The sequence below is a fragment of the Pungitius pungitius genome, chromosome 12, assembly GCF_949316345.1.
Source record: "Pungitius pungitius chromosome 12, fPunPun2.1, whole genome shotgun sequence".
In the NCBI taxonomy this organism is placed as follows: Eukaryota; Metazoa; Chordata; class Actinopteri; order Perciformes; family Gasterosteidae; genus Pungitius; species Pungitius pungitius.
In genome coordinates, this window is record NC_084911.1 from 12,507,576 (window position 1) to 12,527,189 (window position 19,614).

At 41.1% G+C, this 19,614-nt stretch overlaps 1 protein-coding gene across 1 annotated transcript; it reads left to right on the forward strand.

Annotated features, from left to right (window-relative positions):
* The first annotated feature begins 3,082 nt into the window (after positions 1–3,082).
* On the forward strand, positions 3,083–16,019 carry gucy2ca (guanylate cyclase 2Ca). Its single transcript, XM_037477194.2, has 27 exons — positions 3,083–4,500; positions 5,016–5,128; positions 5,660–5,727; positions 5,814–6,032; positions 6,125–6,243; positions 6,843–6,942; positions 7,052–7,163; positions 7,253–7,394; positions 7,992–8,077; positions 8,154–8,268; positions 8,566–8,647; positions 8,965–9,058; positions 9,600–9,662; positions 9,780–9,851; positions 10,220–10,324; positions 10,991–11,077; positions 11,285–11,417; positions 11,504–11,641; positions 11,708–11,796; positions 11,947–12,038; positions 12,454–12,612; positions 13,286–13,478; positions 13,582–13,756; positions 14,147–14,245; positions 14,359–14,453; positions 14,567–14,643; positions 14,942–16,019. The coding sequence occupies exons 1-27, from the start codon at positions 4,293–4,295 to the stop codon at positions 15,147–15,149; spliced, it is 3,243 nt and encodes a 1,080-aa protein (XP_037333091.1). The 5' UTR covers positions 3,083–4,292; the 3' UTR covers positions 15,150–16,019.
* The last annotated feature ends 3,595 nt before the right edge of the window (positions 16,020–19,614 follow it).

Below are 19,614 nucleotides of genomic sequence, written 5' to 3' on the forward strand. Positions count from 1 at the left end.
ATAACAAGTAGGCAGAAACAGGATATCGAGAGACCGCTCAGAGTGTGATGGAAACATGCACAAGACTTTGCACCGGCCTCTGAGGCTTCGGCAGCTTAAGTGCCCAGCCTCTCCTGATGAGAGACGAGCCACAGGTGCGTTGGTGGGAGTGGCCGTGCCCACTCAGTGGGCTGATCCTGAATGGCACAAACCACTGTGACGTGACACAGAGGGGTGACGCCGAGCTTCGGACCTTAGTATTCTGGAGACGGGGAACGTCTGTTTGTGACAATTAGATTAGAAGGATTAGTGACATTTTGGTAGATTTGAATATATTGGATTAGAATATTACATTATTTTAGAATATATTGGATTGGATTATTTTACATGTAGTGTTTTCAGACTTTTAGACTAGATGATGTCAGAGAGATAGTTAGGAATACATCAGGTACATTTGATTTGATTACATTCAATTAACTTAGAATAGATGAATAGACTCACCAAAACAAATGTTGTGTGGCATTTTGAATTGAATCATTCTTAATGCGTATGTATAGAAGCATCTTTCTGCACTCAATCAATCGAGTCACCACCATGTTATTTGCTGAGCATGAGGAAAATAGTTACAGCGACTTGTTTTCATACATGTGTTGGTGGTGTCTGGTGAATCTTGACAGGTTTTTGGTCATTTGAACCAACACATCCACAAGAGGGCAGAATGGCAACGAGACAAAGATGGCGGAACTCAAGAGTGGTTTTGTGCTCACAGGAAGACTCTGATCTATGAGGCAGTTACGCAAAGCTAGAACCCAGCCAATAACAGACAATTCTCGGAAATAAGAAAGATTGTATTTTGTTGACTACAGGACTGAAGAATTCAGGCTTACTCTTAAATAACACACGATATAACATATAACATGTGTAGGATTCTTGCCTCGGGCCGTTTTGCAAAAGGTGACAAAGCTTAATACTGGCAGTGGCACCATGAATCACTTGTATGTTTTCTATTCACATTTCAAAGCAATCATCAATCACCACTGCATGCACATGAGTTTCAAAATAAGAGAGTGTCTAAACACAAACCAATTTGACACCTGTTTTAGTTTGGTTTATTTGTATATGTTTTGTATCTTTGCACATACGGTACTAATATTGGTCCCTACGCCTTTCTACCACACTGATGGAAATTTTGGCACTCATGTCGCAGTTTTAAAGTTCCTTTCGCTGTGGCAAAAGTGAAAGAGTTTGGTGTCAACAAAGTCAGTCAGGTATTTATGTGGCTGATTTATTAGTGAGAGTCCAATTGATATGGTCAAATTATATGATGAAGGCAGCAAAGGGCAATTATTGTGAATTCATAAAAAAACTAATCATTAGCCTGTGAAACAATGAACATTCCTCTTTATCACACTTTGACCCCAATGTTTCCGAACCAGACGGGGTCCAATACCATTCACCTTTAATTAAGGGGGATGACTGGCTGGTCAAAGCATCCCATGAACTGTCGGGTTGATGTGTCTCATTAGGCTCCTTTAAAAAGATAAAAATGATCTATTCTCCAAACCAGGTTAACGGACAGACATGTAGATTGAGTGATGCCCTTAAAGACGCTCAGCAAGATTATAAAAAGACCAACAACAGATGTTCTTTAAACGTTAATTTGAAGTTATGCCCCAATAAATGGCATATTCTTACCGTGAGCTCTTCTGTCATATGTACAAGTGTGTGCATGTGCGTGCGTGTGTAAGTCTTTCACCGTCATGCTCACGCACCTGTTTGGGTGCTCTTTTAAAACAGCCCTCTTATCTACCTCCATCGGTGGGGAAAGCGCTTAGTTGGACCCATTTTTCTCCAACTAGCAATAACATCCCATGTTAACAGCGCTCAGTTGCTATTAAACAGTCATGGAGAGACGGTTAAACAAAGAGTCTTGTTCCTCTTTACAACCATTTCCTTTGACAGGTAATAATCCAGGGTGTGTTGGGACTGTAAGCCTCTTCACATGAAGCGGTAATGGGTCTAAATGGCTGTGTGCCCCAAGCCAACCATGCTATTACCACGTCATGCGTGTGTGTTTGTTTGAGACGTTTACGACTCTGTATGGTGGCGGCCTGACAGGAAGCTGCGGGATGATGAATTGTTCTGGAAAGACAGGAAGTTTTGATTGAAATGTTGTGTCCAAACGTATATAAATGTAGTTTGTTTTGTGAGGTAGAATCACACAGCGTAATAATGTGGTGGGTTTTTGGTGCAAATTGGAAAATGTATTAAAAGAAAAGAAACAGCACACTAAGCAATCTTTAATGTGTTCTTCTTCATGTACGCAGCTGAGCTCATGGAGAGAGAGGGAAACAGTTCATTTAAATTCACAAAAAGACATGTCCTGTCCTGTCATCAGCAGTGAAGCAAAGAACACAAAGCAGTGTGAGTAAGACAATTCAATCATGGAGCGATAAAAGAGTGTGACACCAGCGCGATTTAGGACCGGCAATAAGACTACAGCGTGTTTGTAGAAGATGAGGTTGCACTGATAATGAAACAACACAGACTGAAGAAACTGCAGACATTATGGACATTTGTTACTAAGTTGATAAGTCGACACCTGTTAGGATGGAGCAGGTGTTAGCATGCCGTGTTAGCATGCTGTGATAAAATACCGTGTTAGCATGCCGTGTTAGCATACCGTGTTAGCATGCCTTGTTAGCATACCATGTTAGCATGCCGTGTTAGCATGCGAGGCTGTGCTTTGGCACTACATCAACATCTGACACACAATGATGATGCTGACAAGCAGACGTTAATCGGGTATCCTGTTCAGGCAATGGGTTTATTTTAAGAGCATGTTATTAACATTTATCAAACAGACATTAAAAGTGTTTCTGATTTGGTGAATTAATGTATATTTTATGGTGAGTTAGGGAATGAATCGTGAATGTTAATTGCTATGTAAGCAACATTTCACCCACTGGATTGATTTTACTCACTTATTATTTTGAATAGTTCCTTCAATATATATAAATGTTTTGGCCTATACGCTGTATCAGGCTTTGACTAGACGAACAGTGCTTGTTAGCTGAATATGTTCATTATTTTTTGTGGTGAATTTAGGAGATTGTTGATAGTACAAACAGATAGAACATCTTATTATTTAAAATGTTGATCATAATATATGACATCCTAATTATTATTATTAGTATGCATTAATTATATGTGTGAGTCAAGTGTACAGGCAATTTTAACTTGTAGTAGTCTGTATTTCTACCAGCAGATGCATTTTTGAAGATACCACAAATCGTTATTTCTTTAAAATGTTGATGCATTAAAACTACACATTTTGCGGCTCTCTATCAAAGTAAATACAAGTGAACACCAGTGGTTGCATTCTCACGCTTTTCATTTGGTTTTGTGAGGTTTAACGCAGCTTTCCTTAAAATGAGGAGACACTGGTTCATGGTTTGCCGGGACTTTTATAGACTTAATCCACCCTGCTTTTATAGCAGCCAATATTTATCACCTCCACACAAGCCTTCATTTTTATTGCCTACTATGACCTTTGCCCCTCTCCCTATGCAAGCTTTTCCCCACCTGTGCTTCACGCTAAGAGTCTTCAGAAAAAAATGATATTTGAACTGATTTCACTGTCTACGTTCATCTTTCTTTCGTACAATTCTTCTGCTGCTGTCAAATGAAAGATGCTTGTGTTTTGTGTTACACTTACTGATACGGACTGAATGGCAGCTAAAGAAATGGAGAATTGTGAATAATCTTGGTGTTATTCAGACAGGAGATGTAATCTAATGTCTATTATGTTTACAAACAGGATGATTTATTACCTGTTAGGTTTCTAGGTGAGGTCTCAGTCCGGAGGGAGTGTGGGAGTCTTACCTCCCCTGCCCTCTGTTTGAATGGTGCGCTGTCACTGTTGTTCATTAACGTGTGGAGGACAGGCACACCAGAGCGTACCAAGCCGGAGGATTACTGATCTCAAGCTTACACTAGAGGACCAACTGCTGTGAAACCTGCCACCGATCCTTTTGCATTTACTCAGATGGTTGTGTGGCCGATCTCGGACAAAAGATTGTTTTCTTCTCGTGTCTGGATGCGTGACAGTGAATCAAGGGACAGGGAGACTTCTGCGTAGTCACCGAAGAGTCCTGCTCAACTCTGGTTGTCGATCTGTTCAGGCCAGCGAATGTAAAAACCTGCATTGAGCCTTCTCTTTGTTAGGACAGGGGTTTTTAACTTTTTGACATGTAGAAATTCTGGAAGAGACACAATATTCTGAGGGAACAAGGAAAAATCTCAGGGGAAACATGTACAGCTCACGCTGTTTGCCTTACCTGGGAGCTTTAGTAGTGGCGGTGGTAGGAAACATGCTGGAGGACTGTTTGTCATCGAACCAAACATACACCATGAATGTTGTGCTGCTGGAGGACAACACCTATGGGTGGAGTCGACCGTTTGTGCAGGCGGCTGTGGAACGAGCCATTGAAAAGGACAAGCAGGAGAATGATAACCATGGTAAGGACTGATGTTGAAATATTTCATTAATGCTGAAATAAGACCACCAAACCAAAACTGTTAAATTCATCTTGAGAAATCAAAGGGTTCCTTTGGTCCAAACTTTTTATTTGTCTTGTTGTCCATTGTCTCATTGCCTTACTGTCCAATGTTAGGCACCGACCGCCATGTCACATTCCTTGTATGTTAATATACTTTGGCAATAAATGTTCCTGATTCCTGATTCCCGACACGCGCATGTGACTTATAAGTGACTAATTTGAAATAAATAGTTATGGTGACCTATGATCTATAGGAGCTTTACTGTCACTGCCATCACCTTGTCAGAAGATAGTCCTCTTATTATCAAATAGTCCACTGCATTATTCAGCATTTTCCTTCCCACGGCTGTAAATGTAGATGTTATTTACATCTGTGGACAATAAGGTCATTCTAATCTGATCTAACCAGCTCAAATAAATTGATGAGCAATTTCATTTATATTAATAACGCTTATCTTCTTTCCATGATGCAAGGTTTAGACTTCAAGTTGAAGGCTAACTACAACGGCTTCGACACCAAGGTGTACAACCGTCAGGGTTGTGGGAGCAGCACCTGTGAGGGAGTGGCAATACTCAAGATGCTGCATGTGAGTGCGATCAAAAGATGTCAGAATACGAGACGCCTAAAGAGTGTTTAAAGAGTTTCTGTCAGTGCAACCAATCCAAACAATGGTGCTGTAGTAAAAATGTGTGAGGTGAAAAATGACTGAGAAGCTTATAGAAATAAGTGAGCTCCGGTTAACAGTGATAAGGTTCAAGAGATCAAACATATTTTTGTAGTAAAGTGACTGGCAATCATTTTGTTTGTATTCCTTTTTAGTGGTTTCATAGTTTACCATCCCTTGATTACTCTTCAGCTGGCACAGTTACATGTCAATTACTCCATGACAGACGCTAAGGGTCAAATATCAATCAGCAAAATCCTCTGCAGTTGAAACATTTTATTTGCTCTCAGAGCCTAACAGTCAATGTCTGTCTGTTTGTCTCAAGACTGACCATCTTGCACCAAGAATATCACCATTGAAGGGGTTTCACATAGTAGTAGATGGATACACACAGTCAGTGACACACTTACAGTGCCCCTGTGATGACACCACGCAATGTATGTTTTTCTGCAGAGTAAAAATGAAGTTGGATGCGTCATGCTGGGACCTTCTTGCACTTATGCCACCTTCCAGTTAGTGGAGTGAGTATGAGTCTGTTTCCATTTGATGATCCACAACCATACCACTGACTGATTTCTGACTCCGTGTCCCCCGTTATCCACCTAAGTGATGAAATCGGCCTGAACCTGAGCATTCCCATCATCTCTGCTGGGAGTTTCGGCCTCTCGTGTGACCATAAGCCCAAACTCACCCGAATTCTGCCTCCAGCACGAAAGATCTCAGACTTATTATACAACTTTATGAGGGAAGTCTTGGTGATTAAGAAGGAATGGAAGCAGGTTTACGTCTACAAGAAGTCCAGCAATGTATCAGAGGATTGCTTCTGGTGAGACAACACAGGATACAAGTCACTTGACTGACCTTTCCAGCTTTGTTCCACACTAAAGCATGTGTCACTCCTCCTTGCTTCTTCCACAGGTACATCAACGCATTGGAAGCTGCCTCTGCCAAGTTTGCCTCAAAGACAATGAGAGAGATGTTGCGTGGGGAGGAGGACCTGGCAAAGGCCCTCGGCAATAAAAGAAGACACAGCAACAGTGAGTATTTTGTCTTTTTGAGTTATATCTCAACACACTCCTTAAACAAAGGATAATGTTGATCTGAAAAGCATCACCGTTGGTCTCCATTTATGTGTGAATAACCTATGTAATCTGAGGAAGAGTTATATTTCAAGGGCTGTAAGAACTAGAACTAGATGTTTTTATTTTCTAGCTAAGCGCACCCTAAGCATAACTGCAATAATGCTATCATGTTCAATCTTTTATTTTTGTAATGATACAGTTTATCAAAGTTACTTAAGAAAAACTCATTATTGTTCACACAACTGCAGTCCAGAGCAGAATATCTAATCTATTTAATATTTAACGAATGCATTGGCACATATCGGACAGGTATTCATGGTCCTGAGAGGATGAAACCCACTGACTTTGCCTCTGGCACCACCATGAGGTTACAAGTTACGCATCACCAGCCCAATTTCTGTCATAATAGATGTATGTAAATATGCAGCGAACCCGTTTGTTGTTGGTGGATATACAGCACATATCCAACTCAACCACTCAAAGTCAATGTGTAACAGACCAGGCAGACAAAATGTAACCACAGATAAAAGTTGTTTCAAACTGTACTATTTCAGTTTTCATCTTATGTGGGAACCCTGACGACATTCTTTCGATAAAGCGGATGGCCGGCCGCATTGATGAGGAAATCATGTTCATTCTCCTTGATATTTACAAGTAAGCCTGTCTGTGATTTGTCTTTTGCCACTACACTGTGAAAATCAAGTTTCATGATTTCTTTTTTTCAGTAAGATTGTTCACGGTGACCCTGTTTATCCTCCTGCAGCCCGGACTATTATGTCAACACAACATCCAGTAAGGCGATGCAGGACGTACTGGTGATCACTCTGCCACAGAGGAACTACAGCTATGGATCAAACTCAACATACAACGACACGGTGAGCAACATCTTCGACAAGGCTGCGTAGAGAAAGGGTTCTTGCATCCAGCTTTGACTGTTTTGTCCATCTTTCTATCCGACGGGCAGATAAACGACTACGTGGCCGGCTACCACGATGGAGCTCTGCTGTTTGGCAAAGTGCTCAGAGAGAAGATGCTCAGCAAACAACAAAACAGCACTTATGATCTGCCTCTGGATGACAACCCTTTTGTTAACGTCTCCTTTGACGGTGCGTGTGATCAGTGACATCTCAACACAATGATGGGAAAAACAACATAAACAATAAATTGAATGAATTATGTGCCTTGCTGTAGGGCAAGTTTTGTTGTAACTTGGTGATCGAGTCATGAGATGATGAAACACTGTTCTGTTCCTTGCATACAAGGACGTCCAAACCCTTAAATGTTCCTCGGTTGCCGTCATTAGTGCGACGGGGGTTGTGTCTTGCAATGTGAGTTTAGTTGAAAAATAAATTTGCAGGGTATCTGTGATATTTTCCAACTTATTTTGGTATTATTTTAGCATTTAAGTGAATAATGGGTACCCCGTTAGATTAGCTATTTCATTTATTGGATCGGCAAATGTTTTGATGGATGAGTATACAACATAGTAAACTAAATATCTTTACATTATGGAATGTCTGTCGGGTATAAAAAGATATTTGAATTTGGTCATCTCTGCTACTCTTTCATAGACTTTGCAAGAAAATGGCAATTTCATTTATAATGAAATGAATTGTAAAAAGCAGAAATAATTTTATAGGTTTCTGACAAAACTGTGCTTTATCAATATGAGCTTTTTTGTTTTGTTTGTGTGCTTCAATCAGGAATGGGAGGACACTATGTGCTCGATGAGTATGGCGATAGAGATGTCAACTTCTCTATGATTTACACATCAACCGTCACAGGGAAGGTAAGACTTGTCCGTGCAGCTGTTGGTACAGTCGATGTGAAACCGTTTCATACGTTATGTCTTCCTCTGTCTCCAGTACGAAATGCTGGCCGTGTTTGACACATCGCGAAATGCAACCACAGTGATAGACACGAAACCCGCCCTGCAATGGAATGGTCACCTACCTTCTGATGTGCCAAAAAATCCAAATGGTAACACACACACATGCACGCTCACACACATGTACACATACTGACATTGTATACTTTGATGTGGATCTTCAGTGTTGCCTGAAGATGGGTTAACTGTGTGTGTGTGTGTGTGTGTGTGTGTGTGTGTGTGTGTTTGAGGTTTCCCGTGTAGGATCCCTGCTGCAAGCCTGAGAAGCGTTAAGACACACAGCACACAGAACCTCATTAAAGTCTAAAGATGTGAATGAGAAACACAGTGCTATTTCATTGTTTTCATTCCCGGTGCAACTGTGTGTGTTTTTCTGTGTGTGCTTCCAGACTTAGACATGCAGGACGTGATTGTGATCGTACTGAGTATCAGTGTCATCGTGGTGACGGCCATCGCTCTCATCTTCTACAGGTAAACGGCTGCTGTATCACTCGTGGCACATGCAGAACCTTAGTGTCAGTAACCTAAAGCTGACATGACAAAGCATCAGTAAAGCTGCATGGAGAGACCAGGAAAGTACAACAGTTCTGATGAGACAAAATGTTTTAGATGTTGGAGCACTGGAAGAATGTTTGGCCTTCTCTATTTCTGCCCATTTATATTTGGTCATTGTGGCGTTGAAATGTAGCGTGATTGGTGCAGATGGAAAAGCAAAGGAGTTATCCCACAAATATAATGAGCGCAATATAACATTGCGTGCGTGTTTATGTGTGTGTGAATATCGTCAGGCAGAACAGGAAAGAGCGTCTTATGCAGAAGAAGTGGTCTCACATCAACCCGCTTCTGATTGGTCCACTGGATGAGAAGGAGGTATCACTGAAGGTAAACAAACCCATCAAATCAATCCTACATTTCTGATGTATAGGTGGGCAAACTTTTCTGGGTCTTGACAAAGATGCGTAGCAATGATTAACTTCATTTTTTCCAATCACCACTATGGGAAACTTGATCCTTGTTTGTTATTTTAATCACACTGTTTTAGGCATATTATTTACAAAGGACCTTTGCTTAATTGCTCTTTTACACATTAACAACCATTCTTCTACGTAAGGCGCCAATAAGTTAATTATAAATCATTAGTTAACCAACTCATTTAATCATTAGTTAGCACAATCTCTGCCTTACCTCTCTGTCAATAAAACCAAACTTCTGCACTGTACAGGAACACCTCATTTATGGATCATCTGTCTTTGAGTGGTTGCACATGTTTAACTATTGTCCAGGTTGAAATAATTTGCTTATCATACTTGGACATTGGCCTACTGATGTTTTATTGTGGTTAAATTCACAATAATTGTGTGTGTGTGCGTGTGTGTGTGTGTGTGTGTGTGTGTGTGCGTGTGTTTGTGCATGTGTTTAACAGATTGATGACGATAAGAGGAAGGACAGCACATTCTTCAATCATCGAGGCCGCTATGACAAAAAGGTAACGATACGTTACATCTTAATATATTTAGTCTGAAAAAGGGACCAAATAAGAGATAATCATACATTTTAATTTTAATCACCATTTAAATGTGTTTTATTTTATTGTATTCTTCAGCCTGTCATCTTGAAAGAGTTGAAACAGACAGATGGAGACTTCACAGAGGACCAAAGGATTGAGCTGAACACTGTAAGACACCACTGTATTGGGTCTTTTTTATAAAACACTTTTAGTGAACCTTCCTCCCATCTTCTAGCTCAAAATTAAAACATCTTCTTCCCCAGCATTTCAGGTGAGATAGATGATGATGTTCCCAGCCATGAACAGCTATTTATAGCGTTGTTAGCACATGTAGACATGCATATTTCTGCTAGATGAATCAACCTTTTAATCTCCAACATAATAAAAGTTACACAACTTTTTATTCAATTCATATCTCTGGCCTTTAATAACACGTGCTTGTAATTTATTATGTTACAGAAGTGGGTGTGTTGCCCAATCCCTTTTTTTAACCTTTTTTGACCAACTTTTCTTTCTTCCTCTCTTTCCTGTTCCAGCTGCTGCGTATAGATTACTACAACCTGACCAAGTTCTACGGAACAGTGAAGTTTGAGTACGGTGTGTTTGGGGTGTTTGAGCTCTGTCAGCGGGGCTCCCTCAGGGTAAGAGCTTCACTTAAACTATGTCATCGTATGATTCTCTCCCCTCAATGACAGATCCTGGTGGAATTAAACAGATCCTCAAAGTGGTTAAACATTGTGTGATAGGACCTTTTTGAACTAAATACCTGTATTGTTTGTGTGTGATTCAATGCAGATCTGGACCCACATATTGTACAATGAATTAATAATAAATCAATAACATTCAATCAATTAAGATGACAAATTTATAGAACTTTTGGCAGCTTTTTTTTTTTAAAGCTTTTTGGCAGACTGAAATGCCTCTAAAGACACTTTGCTTTTTGTCATAGTAACTTATTTTGTTAACCATAGTTAATACTTATATCCCCCTTATCTCCCATAGTGTTTTATTCAACATCTGCTTGTTTTACCATTTAAATGCATTTTTAAAGTATTTAAATGTAAATACAGCAGTGCATTTATCTGTTTTATATAGTCTGGTGCAATGATGAGCTGACTTAATGTCATATTACCGGACTACAGTACGGACAAATCTGTTGACTCAAGGACTTGACTGTTCAATAAGTTGTATTCACAGAATTTAAAATAACAGTTATACCAATGTTTCATAGTTCCTTTAGCTGATTAAGCCATTTAGATTAGCAAAAGTGACAGAATATGAACCTGTTTTTCTGTTTTTTCCCTTAGTACATTCTGAATGACAGGATTTCTTACCCAGATGAAACCTTCATGGACATGGAGTTCAAGATTTCAGTCATGTATGACATAGCAAAGGTATTGATTTGATTGGTTACCAAAGGTTTTTTGTGTGGGTCTGTCATTTTCTACACTTCTCAAAATAGTAAAATGTTCCCTGATTTGTTAGGATTTGTTACTCAACCTCACACACAATGCATTTGTAACAGCGCGGGCGATGTTATTTATAACAACTCACTACAACTATCCCGGTCACTACTGTCCTCCTACTTCGTGGATACACAGGGCATGTCATATCTCCACTCCAGTAACATCGAGGTCCATGGTCGGCTCAAGTCCACCAACTGTGTGGTGGACAACCGCATGGTGGTCAAGATCACTGACTTCGGCTGTCACACCATCCTGACGCCCGGCAGAGGTGAGTTTTCCCTCATCACGGAGGTCAATTTGGGTTCAAAACACAGGGATTGAATTCAGCTTCTGTCTCCTCTCCTCTCCGCTCAGACGTGTGGACGGCACCAGAGCATCTTCGTAAAGACGGGGTGTCTCAAAAAGGCGATGTCTACAGCTATGCCATCATTGCTCATGAAATTGTTATGAGAGGGAACCCATTTTATACGAAGAACTGCTCTGATCCTGCAGGTAAACAACAAAACGTGTTCACAGACCTCTTTGCATTGATTACTTAAATGTCATCTGATCCCTCAGAGAAGATCAAAAGAGTGCATTACCCCGATGGATTAAACGTCTTCAGACCTGACCTCAACTTTGAAGGGGCCTCAGAAAGAGAAGTTGAGGTAAGACAACACTAACTTTTGCTGTAACAGTCCCAGTGAGCGGGGTGTTTTATAAAATAAAGCCGCTTGGATTCATCAAAGAAAGACAAAGAAAGCCTCACTTCCTCCCTCTTTTTCTCTCTTGGTCCGTGCGTGTTTGTGTGTTTATAGCTGTTCATGCTGATAAAAAACTGCTGGGATGAAGACCCAGAAAAAAGGCCAGATTTTAAGAAAATAGAGTTAGCTCTGGGTAAGATTTTCAGGTACGTTAACACACTTTTCACTAATTTCACTGATACACTTACTTTATGGCCAAATATATGTTTGGAAATCAGTGGACACCGGAAATCACGCCCAAACATGAAATACAGGCCAGTGAATTTATTCCATAACAGGCTGAAAAGTTTTCTAAGTATGTGATTTGGAGCTATACAAACATACTTAACTGAACTATACAAACATACTTAACTGAACGGGTGTGATTTGAATACTTTAATACATTAAAGTTTGGAATAATTACAACTACAGGGCGAAAACTGTGAAAGGGGGAAGTCCACACACCAAAATTGTGTATATAAACCTGTCCACTGAGATTGTTCCTGCTGCACTAAACTCTTATATTATAGTTAAATATTGTGTATTGTTAGTAATCTTGCATATATTCTTCCTTTGAAACAGTAACCTGCACAACCAAGCCAGTGAGACGTACATGGACAACCTGATCCGTCGCCTGCAGATGTACTCCAGGACTCTGGAGAATCTGGTGGAGGAGAGAACCTCTTTGTACAAAGCTGAGAGGGACAGAGCCGATCGCCTCAACTTCATGCTACTTCCTGGGTAGGCTTGCATGGAATCTGCTGATTAAATATCTGATATAATATTTTACCGATCAGAAAGGTAGACAAGGCTAACAGGTAGTCGATTGACACAGTGGACCATGAAGCATCTGGAGTTGATGGGAAGTGAAAACTATTTCACAGGTCTGTAGAGGCAAAAGGGCCTCTAACCCTGTGTGAATTTTGGACTTTAATTTGTTCTGTCTTGAAACACAACTCTGAATAAACGCTAATGTTGCTCCATACTGGCAGTAATTGTAAAACTTGATTAGGAAAAAACATCTGCTTCGGATTGAAGACCTTTTGAAGACGAATTGATCTCCTTTTGTATCATGTTTTATCATCACATAAATCTTTGCAGCTGCAGACTTTTTAAATGTTCCAGCTTTTCAAACAAAATATACAATTTGTTTACTTTGATTTTACGGTGATTAAAAACATTTTGGTCTCCACATTTTTGTTGATCTTTGGTAATAATTAGCTACGAGTGCCTGAAGACCTTCTGCTCAAGGCAAAGGGCTATTTGCACGTACATGTCACATTCCTTTAGCTAAATTTAACTGCCAAGTCAAATTCCATGTATGTCTGACATATTATGGGAATACATTTTTCCTGATTCCTGATTAATAAAATTCACTAGAAGCCGTCAATTAACAGCAGAATTTCCCCCTCAGCCCAGTGGTGCGTTCACTGAAGGAGACGGGCAAAGTGGAACCGGAGCTGTTTGAGGAAGTGTCCATCTATTTCAGTGACATCGTGGGATTCACCACTCTCTGCCACTACAGCACCCCCATGGAGGTGGTGGACATGCTCAACGACATCTACAAGAACTTTGACAGCATCCTTGACCACCATGATGTGTACAAGGTACTTAAGAAACTTGTTGGTTGTTCACGTTATTTCATGTTTACGCAATAACGGTCATGATTTTGAGAAATGTAATAATAAAAATATTCATCTTTTGTCTCAGGTTGAAACAATAGGAGATGCATACATGGTTGCATCAGGTTTGCCCAAACGCAATGGTGACAGACACGCAGTGGACATCGCCCACATGGCCCTGGACATCCTGGCATTTGTAGGGACTTTTCAGTTGCAGCACCTTCCCGGCATCCCTCTGTGGATACGGATTGGAGTGCATTCAGGTAACGAGCTATGTCACCATCTAATGCCCAATAACTTCCCTCAATGGAACAGTGTGTACGATCAAAAGAGATGAATGGGCACAAATGGAACTTATTATGCAAAATCATTATGTTTCATTTAGCTTAGAAGTTAGTGCAACTCCTAACATATTTTAAAAGAAGCATTCACGTGATTGTGATTTAAAAACAACATAGTTGGCAATAACACACTTTCCCAATGCCCAGAATGTAACTACATGAAAAAAGAGAAAGTCTAAACCTCACAATGTTACTGACAATGTTTCTGACATCTCAGTAACGTTGAGCTAAAGACAAGTCAGACACCACCAGAAACACCTTTCTCATTCCAATGGGACATTGAAATGCTTGTTTGTGTGTTTTTACATGCAGGGCCGTGTGCAGCGGGAGTGGTGGGGAACAAGATGCCTCGTTACTGTCTATTTGGTGACACGGTGAACACTGCATCACGCATGGAGTCCACGGGCCTCCGTAAGGGACAACAACAACATTTTGACATAAGTTACAATCTTGTTGGTTTAGATGCGGCTTCTGATCTTAAGAGAGCTGAGTGATTGTGATCATCCCTCGTGTTTTCTTTCCAGCTCTGAGAATACACGTCAGCCAGTCAACCATCAGCATCCTGCAGAGGACAGACTGCAAGTTTGAGTATGAAAAAAGAGGAGAGACGTACCTGAAGGTTAGCCGGGTTCGCTTTGGCTTTTCATGTACTCATCACACAAACTTTACACATAGTGACTTCTACTCTCAGTTCCTTTGTGTCTGTGACCGTTTGTACCCCCCCGCTCTCAGGGTAAAGGCAAAGAGATGACATACTGGTTAACGGGAGTGACTGGGGGGAAATACAACCTGCCCACACCACCAACAGCGTGAGTATAACTCACATATATAAATGCATGCTGTGAAACATTTCATTCCAGCTTATTGTTGATGTAAACTGTGTTCAGTTGAAGAACAAAAGTGATCCTATTTGCAATTCATTAGAAAGCAATGGAGACATAATTGTATTCATGTTCAGCATTTAATCTAGCAAAAAGTCATACAATTATTATCCACTCTAATGAAGAAGAAGCACAACTTTTTCAAGCTTTACAGGAATCTCGCACTTGTAGCATTTTTTATTCTCTCACATTTGCATCCATAATCAATATAATACTAATGTTATAGGGAGAATTTCCAGCGGCTCCAGCAGGACCTGTCCGAGATGATATTGTCCAGTCTGGAGAACCGTGGAGTTGGAAGCGAGGCCTTCAAAAACAGGAAGACCCTGTCCACCAAAATCCGTCGGAGAGACACCAACAGCAGCCTGCAGGGCAGCGGCCCGCCGGAGTACTTCCACCTGGCGGTCACTGAGACCCCCAGCACCTACCTGTGAGGAGAGCAGCTCTCCGTTCAATACCGACGCCACGGCTCTACCAACTCAACACCCACCCCACTGACATAAAACAAAGTTATTATTAGTCGATGTTTTGTTTTTTTTAGTCGAAAAATCCCCCCAATTATTTATTATGTCATTGAATATGTTCGTGGGGTTTTGTTGTGTTGGAATGGCTCGTATGAATAAGCCTGCTCCTCTTTTATGGTGTGGAACTGACACATTTTATCATGAAATTAAGATAACATAATTGTATCTGTGTACTCTACATCAATACATTTGCAATGTTATCCATGGGAAAAACTAAAGGAACCAACCGGCCCTGAAGGGAAGCAAACAAGCAATATCTGCTGTAGGGTTTAGTTTGATATTGTCGCTTGGGGGCGCCAGAGATTTACACCTTTATGCATGTGGTGACTATGATGGATTTTAATGTTTCAATAAGAAACCTCATGGGTTCACGCCTTTTGTAGTTTGTAATGCAGAGCCACCAGCTTCTCCTGCCATGTGGACAATGACAAGTCACACACAGTTACAGCTACACAGATTCCTTCTTATCGAGCTCTTAAAAACACATGGGCAAGAATCCAAATAATGGGATTGAATGTACTTCTTGTCTTTACTCTGAAAGGTTTATGTTGCCTGCAGAGAGCCTATTGATTGTTTGAAGTTTGAAAAAACCATTTACCGTGTAAATTGCCTTTTGTGCTTTAAAGACAGTGAAACTATTTTCAGTCATAACTGTACTTGTCATAATAAAGTAGAGAACTGAGAATATTTGACTCTCACACCCCACAATGGAACATCAGAAATAGCTGAGGTGGAAATGTAACTTGGTTTTGTGTTTTATTAAATTATGTTTGAAACATGGTACAGGATCAGAGCAGTTTTTAAAAAACATCCTTTTAACAACACAAAAGAACACAAAACTATAAACATATTTAGACACCGATCGACAGTGTCGAAACACTTGAAACACTGAAAATGATTTCTAAAACACAAAACAAAGAAAAGTAAAAATGAAAGAAATCCAAAATTTGGATTGAACAAAAGTTCCCCACTGTGAGTGGAGCACATGCAGAGGCCGAAGCCCTACATCGTCTTAGTTGTAACTAACACTGTGCCACCCAGCTCGATGGCAGGAAGTGGGATCGTGTGTTCCCTCGTCGTGCTGCATGCACGCAGCCCCGGGACCCCGTCCCTCCCAACATGCTTTGCGGGGTTGCTGCAAGCGGTAAAGCCCTCCTCCCACCTGTTCCCTGTTTGGCCCTCGAGGTGCAGGTGAGCACAGGGGGTAGGGGCCCACGCTGCTGTCTGCATAATCTCTGCCTGGCCGTTTCTCTCTGGCGGTGATGGTTGGCTTTTGGCCGGTTGGTCCGTTTTCTGAGGAGGATGCTGCTGCAGTTCTGCTTCCTCTGCAACACAGACAGCTGAAACATGAGCATCTCCCTGAATATTTGAACAACACAGACTGAAAAGAATATATTATGCAATACGATCTCCTCAAATACAAATGTGCAAAGCTTCGAGTGACAATAACCCTTCTGAAATGAAGCAGATGTCATACATTACTGTGCATGGTATGTTCTAAGAAGCAGAAATGCACAACCTTGCAGACGAGAAATCCAAGTTGAGTCCAGATGCACATATATACTATATAAACAATCAATTAGGTTAAAATATTCAGACACTGCTTGGATTTATTTCAAACAAGTGTTGTGAGGGCCAAAAGACTTCCTTTACGACTGCAGTATGCTGACAAGGATGTCTATTTCTGTCTATAATATATATAAACACCCTCATTTCGAAGCCAGGTAGGAGAGATTCTTGTTTTACTGGCAAAAGGAAATCGGCCGAGGTAAAACCGTTCCAAAACAGTGAGAACATCCAATCTGCACACAGACGAGGCTTTGCCTGATCAACAATAGATATGAACGCACACCGCTGCGACCGTAAAACCCAATGCACAACCGTACCGTAAATGAAATGTATTGCCAACACCTCTAAACATTAAAAACCAAATAGAAGACTTTTGCATTATGTCACGTTTGAAAGAACAATGGCGTATTTCAGTAAATGAGCTAAGCTGAATACCTCCAAGCTGTGGGTTTACATGCTTCATTGTCCTGTAGATAAAGGTCTATTGTAAGACATTTTACTAAAGTTTATTGACTGCACAGGAACTGCATTCCAGAAGAATCTAATTATGTTCATGATCATGTTGGAATGAAGCACAAAAGTTACTGATCCAAGCTTTCATCTGCACAAGAAACAAAGAGATAATGAGCCCATAACTTATTTTAAATAAGTTTTAACTAGATAATGCACACAGACATTAGCAGCTTTTAAATATTTGGCTGTACGGGGGCAGTATAACGTCTCTTTGTCTACTAGGCCACACTCCTTCTTAACATTGGTATGTGACTGAGTGAAAGCTATTTGGCTGTTAGGGCCTCTCTGCAAGCCTTTTTGTCCGTTTTTATGTTTTCAAGGTTGTGTGAGACCCCGTTAGTCGTACCCAACCAAAGGATGTGTGTGAACTAGAATAGCTGGTGAGCGAGTGGAGCTGTCCCAGGGGGCGCCTGAGAAGAGAACAGAAACTGTGCAGTTTCTACTGTAATGAACGTCACACTTCATCACCTGCCAGCCTGCGACCCCAAAAGATGATTAAAAGAGTCCTGAAGAAACGCTCTCCTCAGCTCCTGAGGAGCCTGTGATACGTTGGCCTTTAATTAAAGAATAAGATCAAATAAATGCCATTTATCCTTACCCGAGGTGCTGGTCTGTCGTTTGTAAATGACAAACCACAGAGCTAGAGCCACGATGGACCCCACAGTGCCCAGCACTACAAATACCCACAGAGCCGGAGTCAGCATCATTACAGAGTGGGCCTGGGCAGCGGGGGCCGTAGATCTCAGCTGGACCACCTCAGCCAGAGGCCGCTCTGTGGGGAACAGAAAGAACAGAAAGATCAACTACACCGACATTAATATATCTGTGTGTGTTATTTAGGACATGAGCATGCACTGGGATTTGTCAGCATTGTTTGTGTAGTTCCTAAAGGAGCAGGACCGCAGTGAGCTCCACGTCAGTCAGTTGGATAAAAAAAACATAAACATGCACAAGATCAACAGTGATTTTGTATCACTCTCTGCCTTTTCTTTGAAAGATTTAAAAACGTATCTGTGGGTTTTGTTTTATTCTAATTAGTGCACATTCAGGAGCTGTACACGGGTGTAATCTCCTAATTATTTGAGAAAACAACACATCACTCAATTTATAGATGGTCAGAAAAATTGAAGTCAAAATGAAGTGACCAGAGATGTCGAGTCAAACTAGAGAGCGAAGGAGGTAGATGAAAAAAGCAGAAGGGAGAATAACTCACCCGTTGGTGGTCCTGGTTCAGGTCTAGTTGTGGACTCTGTTAAGACACAGGTACGGACGAGACTGTCCCACTTTTGGCCGGCAGGACAGTTCTGCTTGGCCATTTCTGAATCAGGGCGAGGAGTGTGGAGACCTGCTCCTGTGTCAACCTCCCCCGAAGTTGTGTGTGTGACACAAACCCCAAAAAGTATAGCAGACAAGCGATCAGCGTGAGGCACATGGGAGGGATGTGAGGGGAGCGTTTCTGAAACGAATGCACGGTGCCTAACAGACGTTTCACTTCCTCCATTTCAGAGGAAAGGGTGAATCACTAGTGTGTCCCCCGGGGTACGCTGAGAGAGCTTAATGTGTCTGTTTAAAAAATAAAGAGGTCATGACCTTTCAAGCGCCTTAGTTTGGATTGAAAATTGAATGATGGGTAATCTACCTTCGCTCTAAAGTAAAGAGAGTTTATTGATTCATTTGTTGGTGGTGTAGCCTCGAGGCCCCTCCTACTTCCTGATTCACCCATTAGTCTGGAAATAAAGGCTGCACATAATGACACTACAGGCTGCATGTTGTGCCTTTCCGTGTCGGAGTTTGGTTTGACAACCCACTGAGGAGCTAGTGGGTAGTTTTATCCTCCGTGTTTTAGAAAAAATGATTTGGCCATTGGTGACGCTTTTGGTTTGAGCTCCGGATCCGGTGCCTCAGGGAGGCCCAAACCAGGTGTGAGCCGGCCCAGGTAGAGAGAAACGCCAAGTCCAGGCTGGAATTAGAAGCACTGCTGTTTTGTTTTGTTATTTTGTTCCTGTTTTGTGCTTTATTTTGTTTCGCTTTGTTCAGTTAAATTACCTTTTGCTGGTGGTAGTTTTTCATCACGTAGACGACAACACTGCTTTGTGCTTATTCGTCTTTGCCTTAAAAGGCAAAAATAGAAACTGCAGGTCGACTACAATTATTACCACAAGATGCCCCATTCAGTCTGTCTCAATATAAAGGACAACATGAATTAAAAACTTGCTTGGTCATGATCGAGTGTAAAGTTGCTGACAAAGTTACCTGACTAATATTGCGCAACTTCTCACAAATCAGGATCCAT

Coding starts and splice junctions, on each gene's coding strand:
- gucy2ca (XM_037477194.2), top strand. CDS start 4,293: ATGTACAGCTCACGCTGTTTGCCTTACCTGGGAGCTTTAGTAGTGGCG. Junction 8,078..8,153: donor CATCAACCGTCACAGGGAAG/GTAAGACTTGTC, acceptor CTCTGTCTCCAG/TACGAAATGCTGGCCGTGTT. Junction 14,454..14,566: donor GAGGAGAGACGTACCTGAAG/GTTAGCCGGGTT, acceptor CCCCGCTCTCAG/GGTAAAGGCAAAGAGATGAC.